The sequence below is a fragment of the Musa acuminata genome, chromosome BXJ2-5, assembly GCF_036884655.1.
Source record: "Musa acuminata AAA Group cultivar baxijiao chromosome BXJ2-5, Cavendish_Baxijiao_AAA, whole genome shotgun sequence".
In the NCBI taxonomy this organism is placed as follows: Eukaryota; Viridiplantae; Streptophyta; class Magnoliopsida; order Zingiberales; family Musaceae; genus Musa; species Musa acuminata.
Genome location: NC_088342.1, coordinates 47,988,656 through 48,010,492, shown reverse-complemented (window position 1 = coordinate 48,010,492; position 21,837 = coordinate 47,988,656). Strand labels below are relative to the sequence as shown.

Here is a 21,837-nt window from a genome sequence, read left to right as displayed (position 1 = left end):
AGAATACTTGCAGAGGATGATGACGTGCTTGATCAGTTGGGGAAGGGGGTGAGACGTGGAGACTTACTTGTGTATACAAATATTACATGCAGGTTTTCTTTCTTTCAAGAAGCCAACAGCCAGAGATAACGTTTGAGTTGAATGAGTTTTATGGTTGGAAGGGATCGTGCCTGCCACTTCCACGGCCATCGCTGTGACCAGTTGTCAACAGCTTTATCAAAGGGAGTACATGATTTACTTACTTTACCACATAACATGTTTCCTGCAGTTGGATGGGCATCCGGCATCCTGCATCCTGCATCCTGCATCCTGGTGGTGGTCGAAATAGTAAAGCGGTATCGCCGAGGTGGCGGTCCCCCCCCTTTTGTCAGGGGTTCAAAATCACGAGTTTGGCCATCTCGGACCTACAAAAGAGTGAGGAGGTAGGTAATCCATCCTATATGATCAACAAACCATGGAGATTTATGTGGTAAAATTCAACTAATTTGATCAAACTGCCTTTTTCCCTTTGTATTGCCCTCGAGCTAAGCTCATACATACAATTACTCATCCAGCCAAATTTAAGGTAGATAGAAGCACGTGCTAGGCAATCACAAAATGGGTATGTCGACTTCCAGATCAGTGCAGAAGAGTCCACGGAGCATGTGGAATGCGTTGATCCGGGAGCAAGGTTTCTTCCACATCCTTCCTTGGTTGAATAGGATCTTTACATGCAGTGTCATGTGGAGTGCATTTCTCGTGGTGCAAGTCTCTTACCACATTCGATCGGTTGGAAATTTGCTGTATCTTTCAAATAAGACTAAGATAATTATTAGCGGTAAAATAAAATGTTTTGAATAAAAAACAAAGAAGATTAAATTGAAAAAAAAAAAAAAAAAAACATGCCACGTATGTTAGCGTTTCCTCTCAAACCTTTGGACGTAAGAGGATGTTTTCCCATTCTTCCACCAAATTCATTAGTTGGGAATAACAATCAGTGTGCTGTGAGGTGTGGATGTCATCATATCATGGGGGGCATCATTAATAAGACAATGAAATGTATTTCTTTTACTAAGTCGGATGTGCCTTCCCATAAAGAACTTGATGTCCCTCTCATAAGGCTGAGGTACGATGCCAGTATACATGGGTCTTAAAAAGGTATCGGTGGTCCACCCAAATAGTTAGATTGTTGCTACTAACTATCATCCCTGTATATATGGGTTTTAAAAAGGTATTCGTGGTCCACCCAAATAATTAGATTATTGCTACCAACCATCGTCCTAATCCGCGGGGCATGGCAACTACCTAAATTCCCTTTACTACCGGCAAAAAATACAACTTTTATGTAGTAATTGTTCTACTTTTGCTACTCCCAACCCCCATGACACTTGTTTGTATCCGTATATTAATCGGTAGGAGGTCTCTGTCTCGGCAAATGGTTAGCGTAATGACATTATGTTCTGAAATCAAAGCGAATTCGTTAATCACAGTGTGAAGGCCAGACTTTGATGAACAGTGATGCCATCTGAAAACGATCATCACGAGTCTATGACATGCAAAAACGATCATCCAAGGGATGATCAGGACGTGGGAACCGGACCCCGTTTTCCAACAAGAGGTTAATCGGAGGATACTCTACAAGACCAATCCAAAGGTAGTTCTTCTTTTGTATCGGCTGCAGTGGGGGCCACAACTTCTCTCCCCATCAATGCACACGGAGGCGGCCTGCTGTTCAAGCTTTTTAGGTGGGGCCAAGGAGGATCGTGTCTCCGCCCACGGCATCTGATCTCTCACCCCGCGGGAGCCTGTAGTGCCGTGCCCGTTTAAATTCGGATGTTATAAATACATGTATATATCGGGAGGAATCTCCGCCATCGAAAGATCAAAATATAATAGGTTAAAAAGACTGCAAAGCTGCGACACCGGCCTTTCCTGTACCTTCCCGATCTCCATCACAACAATAATACTGTTATTGTTATTATTATCACTAATAATAACATTATAGACAAAACTAAGGACAATCCAGAATTAATTAATAGTTGGTTTACTTAAAGAACCAAACGACGGCGACAAAGCCCGCATCTTTTCTTGCCTCCCTCTCTTCCGCCCTCTCGCGTCTCTCGACAAACCAACGTTTCTCTCTCCACCTCCCCATGTGGCCGCCGTGGGTAAAGACCGCTCGATCCTCCGCTGCCGCCGGCGCCGTCTGCCGCTCCCCAACCTTCTCCTCCCCGACTCTCAGGGACCTCCAGGCCATCCTCCGCGACGACCACGACGCGGCCCATTCCTCATCTCCCACCCTCCGCCGCATCCTCCACCGTGCCCGCCTTGCCTCCTCCGCCCTCCGCGCCCTCCGCTCTGCCGTCTCCGATCCATACCGCCACCCCCGCCGCGGCGGCGTCGTCCTCTACTTCACCTCCCTCCGCGTCGTCCGCCGCACCTTCGAGGACTGCCGCGCCGTCCGCTCCATCCTCCGCGGCCTCCGCGTCGCCGTCGACGAGCGCGACCTCTCCATGGACTCTCGCTTCCTCGCCGAGCTCCAGGCCGCCCTGGGCCTCCAGCGGCCCACCCTCCCCCAGGTCTTCCTCGCCGGCCGCTGCCTCGGCGGCGCCGACGAGATCCGCCGCCTTCACGAGTCCGGCGAGCTCAAGGCCCTCATCGAGGGGGCCGCTACCCCCACCGTGGCATCCGCCTGCGAGGGCTGCGGCGGCGTGCGCTTCGTCCTCTGCGCCGCGTGCAGCGGCAGCCATAAGCGATACAGCGACAAGGGCGGGGGCTTCCGGACCTGCACCGAGTGCAACGAGAACGGGCTCGTCCGATGCCCCGACTGCTGCGCCGTGGCCCTCTGATCGACGTCGCAGCGCAGGGCCGGGGGAGGTCGCTTCTCTCCCCATTCTTTTTGGAAGAAGAAGAAGAAGAAGAAAAGGAGAAGGTTTTTCTTGTACCCTTTCCTTGTGTTTGTTGGTAGAGTTAGCCGGAAAATGTAATTGTAAATTAGGCATATCAATTAGTGCGTTTAAGTTGTGGATTGAAACTGGGAATGGACGCCGGCGGTCAGGAAAACAGTAAATAGTAAGGAAATGGAAGAAGAAAAAAAAAAAAAAAAGAGTCGATGGATGATGATGACAACCCTTGACGAGAAGGGTGACATTAACAATGACGGTCGAGTTTCCTTCTTCCTTCCAAGATCTTTCTTCTTCTGCTGCTTCTTTTGCTGCCCAATCATGGCACAAGTCTAAATGCTCCCAAGTTTCATAGTTTTCGTGATGTGCATCTTTTGTTCTTGATTATTCTTTTCTCGTCAATTCGATCTAGAACGAAGATTTCTATTGGCAGCATGAGTAAAATCCATGCATCTACAATGTTTTTTGGAGGAGCAAAATAGTTGGCTAGGAAGAGGAACATGGATGGAACGTGGTTCTGACCTAATTTGTGCTCCATTGTCAACAACAATGGCAGCTGTCTGGAGCTACGCAATTATCATCCGCCCCGCCAGACTCCACTCCCGGATTGATGGTACGCCGAGTTTGTATGTTCTCGGCAAACAAAAATTTCCTTGGAGAAGCCAAAATTTGGTGCCCTTACCCTTTTTGTGCATCTTCAATGAAGTCATTTACTATTTAAATGCAAGTCTTGTTAACTGAAACCACTTCCAGACTCACTCCCCTCGTATTTTTAGAGAGCTAATCGAATGGTTCAGCAATCACGCTTCATGACCCCAATTTATGGATCATTCAATCTTAACGAGTCTCAATGAAACGCAGATTCACTCTCTCTCTCTCTTGGGGGGGTCGGTGAGAAAGTCTAAACCGCTGCAGTGGAGTCGCTGTCCGTCGTTATTACTGGTTGACGCCGCAAAGATGGGCCTCAACTCTCGTGGCCACATGGGTATGTCATGGTGACAATGATGAACCATGTTGGGTGGAGGCTCGTGCTTCCTATTCTTGGGAGCTTGGCCCCGTTGCTCTCTTTTTGATTTATTTGTCTCGCGGGTCGAGCCCGTCCGACGACCGGATTGGTGACGATGGAGGGGCCTCCTCATTTCATACGCTTTGCCTTGAGGGACCCACTCATATTGGCATGGGAATTGTGCCGCGTTCTGGCACACTCCGCCATCTAATTTTGAACCTTTTGTAACTTGTTACCCTTGCAGACCACGATGGAGGGACCGTGCTATAATTGGGGTTTTAGGCGTGTCGTATGTGTCAAAATAACAACCGTTTGAAATCAAGCGTGTAAGTTGGAACTCGCCTCTCTCTGCCTTTATGTCTGTTCACTAGAGCGACTAGTGGAGATGGTGCCCGCAGATCAAAGAGAAGACGAATAACAAGATGCATAAAATTGAATTGCTAACCGAAGCATGCAGCAGATCACAAAACCAGCGAAAATTAAAAAGGAAATACGAAACATACTTGTGAATCCCCACGATCGTAATACTCTCGGCTTCGGTTTCATCGAACTTCCTTCTGCTTCTCGAAGCACGACGCATAGGCCGATACCATTCTTCCCCATCGCTTTGGTTTCAACCATGAAATCCATCTAACGAGTACCGTAGAAATAAGTAGGCCATAAATCGAAGTTCTATTTTGGATTCCATCAGCATCAGCTGGATGGATCGCAAGAAGCGAAGGAAGATGAAGAAACAAAAGGACTAAAAAACTTCAAAGCATCATCTGCCGAACATTTGCTTTACCAATTCAGTACAGATCGGAATCGTCGCGGTAGCTGCAATCGGACTCAAAATACGAAGGGGAAATCGATTCCTTCATCCACCGAAATAACGCAAGAGATCGGATGGGAACAATCAGGAGCACGGAAGGCGGGGAGGGTCGCCGCCATGGTGGCTCTCGACGTCGGAGACGAGCGAGCAGAGGGGCTGCTTCTGGAAGTTGTCCGCCATAGTTAACCCTCTTTTTCTTTTCGTGGGAGAGGGGGGGGGGGGGGGGGAGTTGGAATTTTTGGGGAGCGGAACCTCTTTATATAGCGAGTGCTTCAGGCCTTCGGGGCGGGTGATGCTCGAGGTCATGTAAAGACCCAAGTGTAGGTGGGGTTGGCTTAATCTTGCATTCTACTCCGCTTTGTATGATAGATAGACACCGCAGGCTTTCGAATTGGACCAACAACTTTGCGATACAAATTTTGCTGTTTTGTAGCGGTTTAAGGCTTTATAAAACTCATCAAATTACAAACGGTAGATCAGATGATCTACACAAATGAATTGATGGTCTAACTAAAATCATCATATATCTGATTAGCGCCACTCATACATTAAAAAGTCTTATATGACCACCATAACTCATCATATATGCTTACTCGTGATCGAACGAGACAACCTATATATGCGATCTCAACGACAGGTCTGAGGCACGCATAACCCGAACGCCCACCATCATGTCAACACTTCCCATGTGCTTAGTCCATATGGGGTCGAGTCAAGATGGCGTGGCCGACCGTTTGGACACCTAACCCGGCGGTGGGGAGATGATGAGGAGAGAGAGAGAGAGAGAGAGATAGGTGAGGAGATGATGAGCTCAGGTGGTACGGGCCAAAACTCCATCGCACATCTCACCCTCGTTCAGCTGAAACCACAATCCGTATCCACCACCATCACCCGCCTGCCTGCATGGCAGCCCAGCAGGCTCAGCCCTTCCGTTGGCACTACGACGATCTCGACGACAAGAACTTCCACGTCCACGGCGGCGCCCTCCTTAACCTCATCCTCCTCATCTCCGTCTCCGTTCTCCTGTCGTCCACACTTCTGTGCCTGCTCGTGAGGTGGGCGTATCGCCACAGCCGCAGGACGGCGGAAACAGGCTCGGTGAGCATGGCGCCGGCAGCCTGCCTCGAACCGCAGATCATCGGTAGCTTCCCGGTGCCATGCTCATCGGCGGAAACAGGCTCGGTGAGCATCGGGGACCGGCGAGGAGGCGCAGTGCTCGATATGCCTGAGTAGCGTGATGGAGGGGGATAAGATGAAGGTGTTGCCAAGCTGCGGCCACGGGTTCCATGTGGAGTGCATCGACGAGTGGTTACGGGCTCAGACGAGCTGCCCGCTGTGCAGGGCGTCGCTCGGTGAATCATCGCAGGCCGCGGAGCAGGAGGTTGTGGCCTGAGGGAGAGACGATGAGGGTTTTCGGCGTTGATGTTTTGCTAGAATCGAGGCTCGGGCGGTGGCTATTTCGCGCTGCCTTGCGTTTGTTCGAGACACCGAGAGCAAAGCAGTCCCATGGTTCATATTCTGGGGCCACTCATGGTTCATATGGTTGGTTTCATCTTCCAAGCCATGCATGTCACGTAGAAATGAGATTATATGCGTATTATTTTCGTCTTTTTATGTCGGATGTCGCGTAGATATGATGAGAAGATGCCAGTTTCCTTGCCGTATCGTATTTTATGTTTGCCGTACATGTCAATGGCTTCATCCGAACTTAATTACAGAGATCCGATATCCAGAGATTGAGAGGAGGATTGTATAGGGGATCGGATCTTACAAACATTGTATTGGGTTATACGTGACAAAAACCTCTTCAAAACTAGTAACATAACACGATAAGAGAGTTAACAGAATGCACCAATGAGTGAGCCCGGATAACGTTGATCAAAGGTGTAGTTGAACGAACCCCCCTCAATCGTCAAAATAAAATTTACGATTTGTAAGCATGAAACCTCGTGATCAAATCGATGCAATCCACACTAATTCCGAATGCTTCGCTCCACATATATGAGTTTGGAATATTTATAACTCTTAATTATTATCAAAATTTTCTTTCAGGCTAAAGTAAATGCTAAATAAAACACATTTAATAAGATTTTGGATTTAAACATTCGATTGGATAGTGTCATGTTGCTTGCTTCCTTCCACGCGGCTGAAGTGAATGATTAAAATGTTTATTTTTTACAAAGAGAGGTAAGTAAAAAAAAGGAAGTTAATCCTGTGGCTGCTGGGATTCGAGCCCAGGTCTCCACGGCCACAACGTGGAATTCTAACCACTAAACTACAGCCACGCTTTGTTTTTGTTAGTTGGTATTTTCATATTAAAACTTTTTTATTTCCAATAACTACCAATGTCAACCTACCAAAGAAAACCCAAAATTAAGAATACATAAAACTTACATACTTTACGTAAACAACATATTGCGTCCAACCATTAACTAAATGGGAACAGTAACATAACAAGAATGGCGCCATCAAAGCACACGATAATGCATGTCCTACATAGAATACCCTAATGCGATCGCATGGCTTTGCGTCTCCTGCTCACGAACACGTTGGACTGCGGCGCACCCGAAGAAGCTACCCTGCCCAACGTCTCTCTTATGGACCTGTTGAGGGAGCTCAAGCACACGCTTCTATCACCATCCTTCAAGAACAAGACGAAGACGTTCCGCGATCGTCCCCCCAAAGTCATCATGTCCGCTCTGACAGCTCGAAGCCCCAACCGGCGGAACGCATCGCTCAGTTCTTCCAACAAGTCCGGCCGATCGTCGCAGCAAACTGAAGCTTTTATGTACAGCTTATCGTCGTCGTCTCCCTCCTCCTCCTCCTCAGGGAAAGCATGCTGATGCCCTGCATCGAATTCCACGTCGACTTCATTCACTTCAGCGGGGATTGCGATGGTTCCGTCGACGTCGAGCGCCCTTCTCTTCAGATCCCTCAGATGATCCACCACCCTGCCCAGCAACGACGCCTTGTCCATCTGCAGGCGGATGAGACCGGATTAGGACAAATGAGTATAGCAGACAAGAGTTTGGGGGCATTGCTGCAGCTGAAAAATGAGCCAAAAGCTTCCGAACGCTGAAGACACAACAGCAGGACCGCTGTCCGAAGAGATAAGGAAGATGGTTGTCCATTTGTCCTGGTTTAATTACTGATCACAACCCCACGATGTGCGTTTTATAGCGGAAAAAGGCAACCAAACAAGCTTGCATATGTTAAAAATTAAGAAAGTGACAAATAGATAAGGTTGATGTACTCGACAAGCAAAAATAAACGAAGAGAACATATATTTTATCCACACAAATAAAAGAAGAAGAAGAAGAAGAAGAAGAAGAAGAAGAAGAAGAAGAAGACTGTTACCGGATGATAGTCGATGACTACCATCACTATGTCATCTTTCATCGACAAGTTTAATTTCCTGCTTTATGAATCATTTGTACCTTGCTAAAATAACATCCACACAGGTGAAGGATAAACGTACCTTGGTAGAATTGGGAATCATACGCCGTAGGGTGGAAAGATGAGCGTTAATCCTCTCCCTACGCCTCCTCTCGGCCTCGCTATGGATCCTCAAAGCCGCCGAGTCCCTGGCCTCCGACGCCGGTTTGGCCTGCCCTGGAAGCAGCCGCAGAGGGGCCATGAGAGAAGAGCAGGAGCTGCCATCTCTGCCCTCCTCAGACCAAGAGGAAGAAGCGAAGCATTCAGCCATCGGTAAGCCCCAAGTCAACAACCATCCCCACTTTCACCCAAGCGCATTGATGTAGCATTTGAGTACTCCACCTCCTCATTTACTTTTTCTCCTTTTTGTCCGAGAGCTGCACTGGTTCCGACTCGGATTGGGTTATTAAAAATCACCACCGGACTGCAAACCACCAGAGTCCTATTCTATGAATATCTCTATTCCCAAAGAGCAAAGAGCACACGAACGAAGGAAGGAAGGAGGGAAAGGACTTCTCCTTTGGCATTATACGACGTGAAGAAGGGATGGTGCAAACTACAGGCATGATTGGAAAGGCATCCGTCATAGCCATTGTTTTCAGACTGTACTAAGGTTCCCCCACACACCTTACTGTGTTTCTCAGACCGTCCCTTGTTCGGGACTGCAGTAAGTATCTGTTGCTCCTGTTGTCCCGTGACGAAAGAATATGTATATATATATATATATATATATATATATGCGTGTGAGTTCCAACACAGTGGAAACAGAGACACCAAATTTAAAACCAGTAATTTTCTGTTTTTTTTCCCTAAAAAATTACTGTTGTAGTTGCGGGAACGTAATCTTCAGATCGTCTGACATGGTGGTGATACGATGAGGACCACCATCATCAGATTTGACAAGCTATCCTCGAGGTTGTCCCATAGATCATAAGGTCGGTCGGTTGATGATACTTTGAGACCTCCTCCATTTATTGCGACCCACCCAAACCCGTGGTCGGCCCCCCCCGCAGACCAAGGTCGGCGATTCCTGTGGCCGACTCCACCAAACTGACCTATGATAATTGGCTCATAAATCCAACAAGTCCAACAATCACAAGATAAAGATGGACAGAGACGCAGCCACAGAGACTTTATCCATCCATCCATCTGTTTGTGGCTATTTTTCACATTTTCTTTCCATCTCCAACACACAAAAAATTCGGAAACGAACAATCTCGTGTATGTCGAGAATTAACTAACACATTCGGAGGAGAGTCAGAATAGTCGATTTCCCGAGTTCTCAAAAGCAGGACAAGAACACCAAGGCAGGCCACCGAAATAAACAAAACAAATCAAATCAATCACCTTCTTAAACACACCCATGATCTTGCTATCGTTCCAACTCACGACTGGTCTTCACATGGGCGGGCAGCTAATTGTTTTACCAATCACATCGTCTCCTATCTTATCGCTCACCACATGCCATCCATCTCTAGTCCCCAGCCACCAACCACCATAAGAATTCAATCATCATAGTATCACCTTAACTATGAATAATAATTTTTCAATCTGTTTCCCAGCTTACCTTTCTGACCTACCTTTGCTTCTCATTGGGAGCAAAGGGGCGTCCCATATCGGACCCACAATCACCTCGAATATAAGGCAGGTAGGTCCTACCGAAAGCCATAAACAGTCGGCAAAGGTATAACCTTAGAATGCTAGTACTTGGAAATTCTTTGATGGGTGACAATAACTAAGGTGACTCAAAAAGATGCGGAGAATCATACTACACAAATCAAGTAATAAACATAAACTAACAAAAAGAGACGCTAGATGTATACGCCTTGTGGTATCCCGTGAACTCGAAGAAGATGGGGCACTCGAAGAATCAATAGTTCGTGCCAGATAAGAAATTTATGCTAGCAAAGAATGAACGAGATGCTCACCTTCGACAGAGTCGAAGCGGATGATGCAGAACATCAATTCGCCATCACTGCTCCATGCCACAGGTAGTAGGACTTATCGTTGCCGGCATGCTCCTGGATCTTAATCGTTGGTACAAACTGCATGCGAAACGAAGTCGAAAAGAAATGGGGGGAAATGAGGACAAATCGAAAGCTCAACAAAATCTAAACAAGCAGCAAGAACAGCAGAGCTTAAAATCAACAAAAGGAATGAGCGTTGAACCAAGATGGTTGTTGGCGTGATCTCGAGGGTCTTGGACTGCCGGCCGCGTCACCGTGCTTCCGGGAACTTCACGTCCCCGGTCCCCCTCCCCTTCCACTGATTACCCTATTTATCAAATCGGTACATCTGCGCATTTCAAGCGGAGCATCCATCATCATCATCAGCCACGACGGCAACAGAAGCAGACAAAGGAACCCACAAGAATTAGATAGGAACACCGTCATCGATGAGGATCAAGGCCGACTTACAGATCAAGGAGCACGTCCTCGTCCTCCTCGCCGGTAACGACTGCAACCTCCGCTAGGGCCACAATGGGGGGGGCGATCCGAGATCCGGTGTCCTCGGCCTATTGGGGCCTCCACTCAGAGATCGGGACCGGTGCTTGCCATGAGAGAGAGATCACGAATTCTTATAAACCACCAATACATGTTTAGGCGGGAACCCACGCAATGGTGAAATGGTTGGGAGCAGGGCGAGGTATGGGGATCAAGTCAAACAAAAATACGATCATGGGAGAAACCACAACCATAACAATCCGCCAATACAATTCCAACATCATCGCTGGTGGCCTCCTACTTTAAAACTGTAGTGGTATGTGTCATTGCAGACAATCCATAATAGTCCCGCCCTAGAAATAACTTCGAAACCATCATTGTTGTCTTACAAGTTAGATAAACCACCAGCAACTGAAAACTCAAAATCATTTTTTAGTCAACATATTTTTCGAAAACATTTTTCACTCAGTTTTAAGTGCATAACTGAAGCAATAGAGAATCTCTGTGTCTTCATCTTTTGGGCGGAGCTCTGCAGATTTTTCGATACAAAATCCAAAATCATTACTCAAAATTAGAATATTTTGCATTTTCATTTCCATAAATAAACATAAAATTCATGAAAGGATGACGCTCGGGAAGCCACTAATAAATGTAATAAAGGTGCACCAAAACTTTCTAGTTTAGTCGCTAAGCCGCTGTGCTATTTGATGCACTATCCTTGGGTTCAGATTCTACTGCATCATCCTGGGCGTCTCCTTTCTTGCCTGCAATAGCAAAGAAAAACAAAAGAAACAGAGATTTTAAGACTATCCATTCACAGAATAAATCGCCCTAATCATATATATCAGCCAAATCACGTGTTCAAAGCATGGCCTATACATGCTTTGAACACGTATAGTATAGCCAAATAAGGTGCACCAAAACTTTCTAGTTTAGTCGCTAAGTCGCAAGCTTCAGATTGCTTGCCACCCACCCTCGACAGCAATTCACTGAATGATTTCAAACTAGAATTTGGGAGGAAAAGACCACCGCTCAAGTTAAGAACAAATGTCTTCGTACCTTTTTTCTTCTTTCCTCCACCTTTCTTCTTTGTCTTTGTTCCCAAGGCCATCCATGCTTTAATTTCGGCATTGTCATCAATCATTTTGGAAGGCAGCAATTGTTGAAGTGGATGAGAGGTAATCCTGTCTGACCCATTAGGCATCAACAATACTGTAAATTTAATGTGCGCAACCAGGTCTCCTGTAAAGTAAGTAAAAAGGTTAACAACTTCTTTGTCGAAAGTTTCACAGCATGATACAGGAAAGAACAATGAACAAATGAGGCCAACCAAACGACATACAAATGTCTTCTAGAAAAAGAGAGAAAAAAGGAGTACCAGGCTTCTCATGCAACACAGGGTACGGCTGTAAAAGGTCATGGTTCACACATTCAACAAGTCCAAGACGAGCTCGCTTCTCTTCCAAAGCCCTGTTTAGAAGAAAAAGAAGCACACAGTTCACGCCAAAGAAAGAAAAAGGAAAGACTGCTTCAACTCTGGCAAAGAATAGAAAATGACTAACCTTGCAGAAAATGGCATGATTGGAAACTTTTGGCTTATTTCGCTGAAAATGAACCTTGAAGACTTCATTTTTAGGTGGTAATTTTTATCGACAGCTCTTTTATAGATTGTAGTTTGCTTCTCATCCAACAGTTTTGGCTGCGAGTACCATAATAAATACCGCAAATCAGTATATGAGACTAAGGTTTGTGCAAATAAAGTAGCAATTTATCAAGAGGCAGGAATTTTAGTGATGATCATCGCATGAGACATCTTTCGGATAGTCATTCTCACCTTTCCTTCACCTGTACTAGTCACAACATCAATTGCATATACTTCATTTTCTTCAAATTCGAATTCATCAACACGTGTTTCAGGGTTTGTTACACTGATTATGACTTTGTTCCCATCAATTACAAACTGCTTTAACTGATGACTAAGCACTCCTTCAACAATTTTGCAGTCATAGGCAGCAGCTACCTTCTGAATAGCTTCTGTAACATCCTTGTTCTGCCACAGCAAATAAGCATGATAAGGATCTGAAACTAGCTGACAATTCACAAGGCACATAGGAGCACCTGCTTGTAATAAGCATAATAGAGTAACATAAAAAAAAAGATTCACAATTAGATATCTAGAACCCATTCCTCATGTAGCTGAAAAGTATTTAAGGTTATACAAAGAATTTAGGGGGGGAAAAGGAAGTAACACAAATCAAAGAGTACATGTGGAGGTACATAATTATACAAATCTACACATCACAAACAATAATCAATACACTAAAAATAACATGAAAAATTCATTCATTCCAGATGCAATATATATATATATATAGTCGATTATATTCTGTGAAGAAGATAGCAAAAAAAACCCAGAAAGGCATACCAATTGTAAAACAATTGATTAAACAACATGAGGGTGAACATTGTTTGAAATCCAGTTGACTGATTTTGTATGAATTTCTTTAGCCATTACAGAAAATGATATTTTGTTTCATAACTCATAAGTTATTAAACTCAAGTGATTTCAAGGCCAGTTGAATGGCATACTCAAAACATCCATCCAAATGAAGGATGCGTTGGACATTTAGTATCAATTGTAATGTACAGATGATCATATACGTCAGAATACTACAGGAAAGTTTCAAGCTTTTACATAATCTAATCAAAACAATAAGATGACGACAACAAAGCCACAAGCCCCAACTATTTGGAGTTGGCTACATGGATCCTTTTCCACCATTGACATATTTAGTTAAACATCTTATTGTCTTAATCGAAACAATAAGATTTTAACTAAACATGTCAAAAAAATGGTTAATTACTACACTATTGGGCACCTCTCAAATAAGCCAGTGCAGATCCACAACTGCTGTGGTGGTCAATTGACTCCTATGACAACCACTTCAGGCTGGATTTATGTTCCGCTGTCAAACAAACTGAGTTCAAAAAAGGTTCTCCCCCCACCCATCCAAAAACAACTAGTCCTCCCTCTCCTTCGTTGAGGGTTGTCTTGAGAGAAGAGGAAATAGGATGAGTGCAACAAGTGGAGCGCAAGAAAAGGTAAAGAGATCCTACTTTTCTCAGTTATTTTACTTCTTTGCTAAATTCCAGCGATCTTGTAATTTATTTATTTTTGAACGATCATAATCTCAGGTTTCCTAAAGGGCTAATGATGATCTCAATCTAATTTTTAAATTCCAGAAGACTGGCCTTCAAATAAACTTTTCCATAGCATCAAATCACTAAGATATACTAAAACAAATCAACTGTACCATTTGTACAGTAAGATATTTATCGGTCCATGAACAATGACAGCTAGAATAGGTCGAGTGAAATAGAATGCTTAAGCAATATAAAGCTATCAGGATTATGATAGCGAGCATTTGGAAGATCTCAGACACACAATCTGCAACAAAATCCAAACTGAATTTACAAAACAGCCATATTGCCAATATAACATTTAATCCACTAGCTGCACAGTCCACACAACTAATCACAACTGATCTTCTAGAAATTCGCAATGCTTGCATCTGGTATAGGCAAGGACTTCAAGGTATTCAAATGAATCTAAACAAAATAGATCTGACCCAAGGTCCATCTACAAAGATATACACTTTTTTGGTTTCTGCTTATATCGGTCGCTATTCACCAGCTCTTAAAATATATGGTCTTTAACAGGCACTTAAAAAGAACAAGAAGAACAACAGCATAGACTTCCATCCATTACCTGGTTCAAACACACTGCATGTGTGTCAATGTAGACACAAGTGATACCTTATGTTTAACGGTCGTTTCCTCTGTAAACTAAAAGAATAATAAAATAGTTTTATCGGAAACAAGGAACCTAAAAATAAAATTCTAACCAACTTCCTCCAGGAACCACAAGAAACCAAGAACATTCTGGCAATGACATAATATAGAAAAACAAGTAATAGAAGGTTGCACTATAAAAAATCCAACATAGGCCAACCACCAATTATTGACATTCACCCTATCTAGCATCATCCCCCGAGCAATGAAACAAAGGTCACTTCGTTGGCATGTAGTTTAAAAAAAAAAAATAACATAACCAGAATACACTCTATTGATAAGTCGAACATTTTCAAAGCTACCAGTGACCATGAAAAACGATGTCAGCTTTATTCTGCATTTAGAAAACTCCAAAGTCCAGATACCTTTTTTCCGGGCCTCACAAGCCTTAAGGCAACTTCTGCTGCGGTATTAGCAGCAGCAATCACATCTGCGGCTCTACCAGTCACAGGCCCCTCCTGGATAACGTGAGTGTGCCCCACCACTGCAATAAACCCATCGATGTGGCATCCCATGTCACTGAAAGATAGAGAACCACGGAACAGGTATAAACATGGCCGCTGCCTCAAACAAGCCAATATGCAGAGAGCAAGCTAACAATCTAGACGAGCCAACACATACATTTTCACGATGTCATTCTCTTCCAGAACAGCGTCGTCGCTGGCGAGTGGTGAGAAATGACACACGGTATTATTGACAGAAATGCATGTGGGAAAAGCTACACCCCTCTCGATCTTTCTTTTTACATTCTTGTATATGTTCCCAGCTTGCCTGTTGCAACCAATGCAAACTTCAACTTGCGCACTAGTGTATAAATCAAAAGCAGAGAAAGTTGATGTTCTATATGAAAGGAAACATAAAAACGAACAAGAAAACGTACTCCCTGATAAAAGCGTCGCCTTGCTCGCAAAGATCAACAATCTTGGCTTTGGGCTTGCACTTGGATGTCACCAACTGAAGCGCCTCTGCACGGTGCAAAAATTAAAAGTTGTTTCATGTAAAATTTCACATCGGAGGATATCATAAATAAGGTCGGAAACACTACTGTTGACGATCTCAGCGGCGCTCTTGTACTTGGTGACGACATCGGGGGAGGTGAGATCCAACTCCTTCTCCTCTCTCGCTTCATCATCCGACATCTCTCTAAACCCTACACCCTAAAAACACCAAACGAAAGAAATCACAGAAAGTAAAAGGAAAAAAGGATAGCATTAAATCAGAAGAATCATCAGAGCACCCAAAATAGATTGGTACCAGGGAGAAATCAGATGGAGAGCACAGCAATCGGTGCGCCGATTTAGGAATTAGGCCTTCGGGCAGGCGGCGTAATGGATCGGTTGTGGGCTAGGGCAATCCTTTCTACTTATATCGAGCACGAGGACGTGTAGAAAGCACGAGACACACACGTGCTCGAGGGTTTTCGGCATTGATCCTTTTTCACGTAAGCCCCTGCATTTGTTTGAATCGGTCCTCGATCCCCAGTTCTTATAACGAATCGAATCTATACCAAAGCATCCGACCCATTTGCGATGGATGGATTGAGAATTTCAAATCTTATGCTGTAAATTTTGAACCTACTAATTAAGTTATTTGTTAAAGACTTCACCCCATCATCGTAGAGTTCTGCGATTAAATTGTGTACATTTATAATTGATATATAAATAAATAAATAAATATATATAATATAAAATAAATAAAATTAATTAATAAGACATTTAATCACCAACCGTAGAAACATCATCTTAGCTCTTCGTTGGTTCATCACGTACTCGCAGTAGCGGATCACCATGTCATCGAGTCGAGTACGCCTCCGACTATTGCCATCAGAATCGGTACAGCGTGTTCCACGATGAATGTGACATGATATGCTAATCCTACGATGCATTTGCTGCCAGCCATGATTGGTTCTTTTGTACTCGGTGTCGAACGAACGAACACATGTTGTTTCCTATTTCTTTCTCTTCGATTCGTACTCATATTTGTTTAATCTAACGAGCTTCTTCTACATGTCATGTTTTTCTGTGAGCTGTAAACCCCAGCGGGCAGGCAGGACGGAGGAGACGACCGGAGAAGAGTGAAAGGAACAACCAGATAACAGAGATTCTTTGATGACTTCTCTCACAGGTCATTTCTCTCGCTTGAAACTGATACAAGAACATGTCAAACGACGTCATCTGCTTTTGCACCACGCTCATGCTTCTCTTCTCTGTTGATGTAAATCATGACGTGTATAGCCTTCTCTTTCTCTTTTTTTTTTTTCTTAACTTTAAGATATACATTTTAGTATACAGATAGATTATCGTCCGAAAATAACACTAGACATCTTTATCATCTATATATCTCGAATTATAAATGATGAGCCACAGATTGTCTAAAAGTAAACCATCACATTTACGTTCGGATATGATACGGTGTCACGTAAGTTTATGTTCTCTCATTATTTTAAATTAATGATAGTAAAAAATTAACTTGGGAATGGAGAGCTAAGTTAGTAACTCAGAATATAAAAATATTTTCTGAAAAGAAATTAAAATTGATAAACACTAAGATAGAAAAAAACATGAATATTATTTTCTTACAATAGATTACATAGATAGGAAAAAAAATAAAAAGATGTTGATAGGACTAGATTTAATATTTAGTACGTTGAAAAAGTAAAACATAAAATTGGTGTAGGAATTATTGTTGATAAGGATCTTAAGAATAATTTGTAGATGTAAAAAATTTTGAAGATAGAACTATAGTTCTAAAATTTACAAGTTGAATTAAATGATCAAACCAAAATTTTTTTTTGAAAAAGCTTAGATGATATAAAAGGAAAACATAGATGAATATAAAAGGATGCATGGGGGGTTTTAGGTTACGAGGAGAAAATTGAAGATGATTGTATGATTTTATTTTTTTTAATTTTATATAATCTTATAATTATAAATACTCACTTTAAGAATAAAGTTGAATATTTAAAAATGAGATAAAAAGTGAGATGACTTAAAACTTATATGAAGATAATATTAATATTATTTGAACAATGATCGTAAATAAAATTAAGTTTAACAAAAAAAAAATTTGTTGAAACTAAAAATGCAAGCTTAATCTTAAAAGACGGTGGTGGTGTAAGCTCAAAAAATAATTTTTTACTAACGATCACGTTTTAAAGATTAAAAAATTAGATTTAATAATCATATATTTGTTCATCAAATTAGAGTTAATGAAGTAAAATATGTATTAAAAAGGATAAAAATAACTACAAGTGTGAGGCCTGAAGGTATTCTTATTGAGGTATAAAAGGACAAGAAAGTAGCCCGGTTAACTAGCTTATTTAATAAATCATGAGATTCTAAAAGATATGCGATAAATGAAGAAAGAGTTTTTTAGTACCAATTTGTAAAAATAAGGGTGATATAATTTTTTTTTCAAATTATAGAGGAATTAAAATCATAAGTCGTATTAGTGAAAATAAATATCGAAAATAGGATAAACCTTGAAATAAATATCTCTGAAAATCAATTTAATTTTATGATTGAAAAGTCAACCATATAATTTTTTTTATTTATTAATATAATTAATAAAAAAAATGTAAATAACGAAAAATAATTGATTTACATATGATTTTTATTGATTTAAAGAAAACTGATTTCTAGATATTTATTATAGTGAGTTTTAGATATAAAAAAATATATGTATTCATTAATTATATTGATGTTACTAAAAACATATACGAGAATGTAGTCATTAGTGTTAGAACTACACATAGTGTGTTTAGTGAGTTTCTTATTAACATAAGATTAGATCTATATTAAGTTTCTATTTTTTTATATTGATAATGGATGAATTTACTGAATTACTTATATAAATAACTTATAGATGTATAAATAACTTATAGATGTGTGTTATTTATTAGTAATATTATCTTAGTTGATAAAAATGTTGGACTGATAAGAAACAACATATACAAAAAAGTTTGTATCGTTGAGATACAAAATATTGATATAGATATATAAAATTATAAGAAAAAATATAAAAAAAAAATTATATTCGTAAACAACTAGGTATCATTTTAATATATAATAAGACCTCTAGATGCGCATAAGAAAAGGTGAAATAGTTAATGTTACTTGTACAATTGAAAAGCAAAGAAAGACAAAAAATAAATAAAGATTTAAATATTCTAAACTTGACTAAACATATAACTTTTTATAGATCTCAATAACGATAAAAAAATTCACGTAACCGATTCTTTATGATTTTATTATTATTGTTATTGTTATTATTTAAGATGTGTATTGTACAATCCCCTATATCAGTATTTACATGTAAAATTATGGGTTGAGAGATGGTTGTACTATAAATGTACAGACACGATTCTAGTGATCGAATGAAGAGTAAAGTTTTCTATACCTAATCAACTGTTTCTATGTGCGGCTTATATCACGACCAAATACAAAGGTGGTAGGTAAGCCAGTCGATAGCAACATAGAATCTATTTCTCCAACTAATCACCCGAGTTAGTTATGCAGATCGCCAAATGAGTCAGCTGACAAAACCTGCACGAGAAATCCCCCGTGCATCCTGCAAAAGCTTACAAAATAAGCTTTACTTTGACAGTAAAACTTCAACATGATGATGATGATGATCTTACTTTTGTTTTGCCGAAGGTCTACGAGAGCTTTGTATCTTCCAACCGTAGCCATGCTTCCAAGATGCCTATATACAAAAGGGTCACCAAGTCTTTATGTTTGCTGCATAGCCTCCACCGGCTTTAGCAATTCCATTTAATAGACGAGCTAGAAATTTCCCCTCCCTTTCTGCAACCTGCTTTTGATTTCAGGAGTCACTTCCAGTAAAACAAGTTCAGGACTATAGAATAAAACAGATTTTGACACAGGACAAGCTGTATCAAGATTCAGCTCTGTATAAGGTGTTGCAACCAAGAGGATAGCTGTTCATGAAGCAGAATAACAACAATAAATGAAGTATTTTGTTTACTCTTCTTCTCCATCGATTCCACCATTCGTCTTGCTTTGATTCTATTCTCTGTTTCCTTTTCATGTAAAACTCTATTCACTCCCATCTTTACAAACTGAACCCAATACTCTACTAAAACAAAACAATACAATACAAAGAAAAAAAAGGAAGATAATACCTGCCACCAGGTGATTTTGGAAGTTGTAAAGATCTAACGATCGGTGAGGGACCAACACCCGTAGACCACACAAGAAGTCCGTATGGGACCTCTGATCCATCATCGAGAATTATCTTTTCAGGTTCAACATCCTTTACAATCTCAAAGGGGAGAGATGATATTGGAATCCAAACTCAAGATTCTTTAAGCTAGATCACTCGTAATTAGTCAACAGTATGAGAATAAGCATCACTTGTGTGTCTGAACCCTCATATCTATACGATGTTTTTACAAAAGTGAAAGATCCATGCAACTTTAAACAAAACCATAATACGATGGGAGGACTTTAGGAGCCACAACCGTTGGAAAGTACATAATCGAGTTAATCATTCGACAAGAAACATAAAGATACAGAAGATAACATTCAAGTGAAACCTCATATTCATTCGGGGAGATGCAGACGACGTCGTAGAGGCGGGTGTCGATGCCCTTCATCAGCCGGCACCCGGCCCATCCCGTCCCAAGCACCACCACCCGCGGCTTCTGGGCCCCGGGCGCCGGAGAAGGTGGAGAGGAGTCGAATCGAGGGAGGGAACGAAGCCAGGCCATTCCTCGCGAGAGAGAGAGAGAGATGGAGAGAGAGAGAGTGGGAGAAATCTAACGGTCCAATGGTCGGAAGAAGGATTGCGGTTGGGGAAGCGAGGGCGGCGGTGTGACAGGTGGCGGGAACACTTGGCCTTTAAATCGAGGAGAGGAACTCTCACCATTGGATGATGGATGGACGATCAAGATGCAACATGGTTCCACCGAACCTGCGGGGCCGATAGAGGTCGGGTGACCGCCCCTCTCGACGGTTCTCCTACTTTTATTATGTGCTCGTATACATAATAATACATGTTAAAATTAAACATAATTTTATTGTTTTTTAATGGTGACCGAAAGACATATATTATATTATATGAAAATTAATATGTGTTTATTATAAATTCAGATTTGGTAAAGTTTTAGAGATTTAAAGCCAATCTTGATTGTGTAAATTAATATTTGGAATATTTTGTAGGAGTGTGCGTCCTCCGGAATCGCTAACTTAGGTGGATTCAGATCTCGCTCGCGACCGATGACACATCTTGCATCCCGCGGCATGCACTTTAGAATCTTGTACGGCGGCCGATCCTACATGCTCCCCGGCACTAGCGAGCAGACCACCTCATCGTCAAGCCGAGATTAGGTTTAGGACTTCCTCCTCAGCCCCACCCGCCGACGAAACCACATGGTGATCAGGAGGAGGGGTAGCACAGCAGCACCTCGATGTCTCTCTCCACCATAATTGAAGGAAAGGAGGAGTTGTTTATATCTTTTTGCCCTTGCTTTTACCAGTGGATCACGGACTCGCCACGAGCAGGTCTCCCCCACCTCCCTCCCTCCCTGCGCAAACGAAGCTCGAGAATATTGGATGAGACAAGGTACAAAATGTCTGTCGATCGAGCCAACGAGCCCTGCTTGTGCAGCGCGCACATCCCGCTCCCAACCTTGGTGTCCTGTCATGCCAAATCCACATCGCCTCCACTCGTTGGTCACTTTCCAAGATTGCGTGATCCAAGAAACTCAACTGCTTTCCCAGTAGCGGTCGATAGAACATGAGTGAGAGCGCCTGTTGTCGCCCACTCGACTATAATTGTTCTAGTCGTGCGGTACACCTCACAAAGAGTAAGCTTTCCTACACCTTTTTACGTGCTCAAATTATATACGGGAAAAAAAAAAAAAAAAGTTAATGATCGTGCAACCGTCGGTAAAAGCACGAGTAGACGGACTGGATAGACGACGAAGCACGAGAACAGGAGGATCCTGCCACCCTTGTCTCGCTGTGGACATAAAGCTCGAGAGGATCAGATCTATTTACGTGCCCAAATCACGCATGGAATGGGCTTTACTTTGGATACTCTGCCAATGGTCGTCCATCATGATGGTTCTTGTGTGGTACCGGGGATACAATTTTATAGATCTACTTCAGAATCCAGATCTGCATCTTTCGTCCGAGGCCAGTGGGTCATTCATTACTATACCAACGCCTGCTGCTGCTGGGTCACATGACACTCCTCGATTACTGCACTGCACTTCATACGCCAATATCTCCATTTAATTACTCGGTGCCTCTTAACTTGAATAGACGCCTCAAGCGGGCGGCGACAAGGCTTGTCACGCGGTTTTCATCTCACGACACACCAGTGAATGGACCCCCAACCTTGAGCAGTTGCGGGACTGGTGGAGGCCCCACCTGGCCACCG

General features: G+C 42.5%; 4 protein-coding genes, 1 long non-coding RNA gene and 1 other non-coding gene across 8 annotated transcripts; 2 read left to right on the top strand and 4 right to left on the bottom strand.

Annotated features, from left to right (window-relative positions):
- Positions 1-14: 14 nt before the first annotated feature.
- LOC135613198 (uncharacterized) lies at positions 15-4,900 on the bottom strand. Its single transcript, XR_010487242.1, has 3 exons — positions 4,673-4,900; positions 4,392-4,518; positions 15-404 (listed from the first exon to the last, which is right to left on the bottom strand). It is a non-coding gene; the product is annotated as an uncharacterized LOC135613198 (long non-coding RNA).
- On the top strand, positions 1,331-3,236 carry LOC135613196 (uncharacterized protein At5g39865-like). Its single transcript, XM_065110283.1, has one exon. The coding sequence runs from the start codon at positions 2,133-2,135 to the stop codon at positions 2,826-2,828; it is 696 nt and encodes a 231-aa protein (XP_064966355.1). The 5' UTR covers positions 1,331-2,132; the 3' UTR covers positions 2,829-3,236.
- Positions 4,901-5,602: 702 nt separating the features above from the next.
- Positions 5,603-5,932, top strand: LOC135611629 (uncharacterized). Its single transcript, XM_065107264.1, has one exon. It carries the CDS (start codon positions 5,603-5,605, stop codon positions 5,930-5,932), a length of 330 nt encoding a protein of 109 aa, XP_064963336.1.
- Positions 5,933-6,912: 980 nt separating this feature from the next.
- On the bottom strand, positions 6,913-6,984 carry TRNAH-GUG (transfer RNA histidin (anticodon GUG)). The gene has a single exon. It is a non-coding gene; the product is annotated as a tRNA-His (tRNA).
- Positions 6,985-7,035: 51 nt separating this feature from the next.
- Positions 7,036-10,816, bottom strand: LOC135613194 (transcription factor bHLH30-like). 2 transcript variants are annotated; one of them, XM_065110281.1, is made up of 5 exons: positions 10,552-10,816; positions 10,304-10,429; positions 10,063-10,179; positions 8,178-8,558; positions 7,036-7,676 (listed from the first exon to the last, which is right to left on the bottom strand). In XM_065110281.1, the coding sequence occupies exons 4-5, from the start codon at positions 8,403-8,405 to the stop codon at positions 7,206-7,208; spliced, it is 699 nt and encodes a 232-aa protein (XP_064966353.1). In that variant the 5' UTR covers positions 8,406-8,558; positions 10,063-10,179; positions 10,304-10,429; positions 10,552-10,816; the 3' UTR covers positions 7,036-7,205. The 2 variants fall into 2 exon arrangements, with proteins under 2 accessions (XP_064966353.1, XP_064966354.1); XM_065110282.1 differs by lacking the exons at positions 10,063-10,179; positions 10,304-10,429; positions 10,552-10,816 and having other exon boundaries at positions 8,178-8,660.
- A 246-nt stretch (positions 10,817-11,062) lies between these two features.
- Positions 11,063-15,822, bottom strand: LOC135613193 (ERBB-3 BINDING PROTEIN 1-like). 2 transcript variants are annotated; one of them, XM_065110279.1, is made up of 10 exons: positions 15,685-15,822; positions 15,476-15,587; positions 15,311-15,395; positions 15,052-15,201; positions 14,796-14,949; positions 12,413-12,628; positions 12,141-12,277; positions 11,957-12,048; positions 11,638-11,820; positions 11,063-11,342 (listed from the first exon to the last, which is right to left on the bottom strand). In XM_065110279.1, exons 2-10 carry the CDS (start codon positions 15,567-15,569, stop codon positions 11,266-11,268), a joined length of 1,188 nt encoding a protein of 395 aa, XP_064966351.1. In that variant the 5' UTR covers positions 15,570-15,587; positions 15,685-15,822; the 3' UTR covers positions 11,063-11,265. The 2 variants fall into 2 exon arrangements, with proteins under 2 accessions (XP_064966351.1, XP_064966352.1); XM_065110280.1 differs by having other exon boundaries at positions 15,476-15,580; positions 15,685-15,773.
- Between the last annotated feature and the right edge of the window lie 6,015 nt (positions 15,823-21,837).

Bases quoted from the DNA above. Each gene is read 5' to 3' on its own strand.
- LOC135613196 (XM_065110283.1), top strand. From the start codon at position 2,133: ATGTGGCCGCCGTGGGTAAAGACCGCTCGATCCTCCGCTGCCGCCGGC.
- LOC135611629 (XM_065107264.1), top strand. From the start codon at position 5,603: ATGGCAGCCCAGCAGGCTCAGCCCTTCCGTTGGCACTACGACGATCTC.
- LOC135613194 (XM_065110281.1), bottom strand. From the start codon at position 8,405: ATGGCTGAATGCTTCGCTTCTTCCTCTTGGTCTGAGGAGGGCAGAGAT. The intron at 7,677-8,177 runs GTACGTTTATCC...ATCCGCCTGCAG, and splicing joins TGATTCCCAATTCTACCAAG to ATGGACAAGGCGTCGTTGCT.
- LOC135613193 (XM_065110279.1), bottom strand. From the start codon at position 15,569: ATGTCGGATGATGAAGCGAGAGAGGAGAAGGAGTTGGATCTCACCTCC. The intron at 15,396-15,475 runs GTAGTGTTTCCG...TGCACCGTGCAG, and splicing joins CGCCGCTGAGATCGTCAACA to AGGCGCTTCAGTTGGTGACA. The intron at 12,629-14,795 runs GTATCTGGACTT...TTGCTGTGGCAG, and splicing joins TTGTGAGGCCCGGAAAAAAG to AACAAGGATGTTACAGAAGC.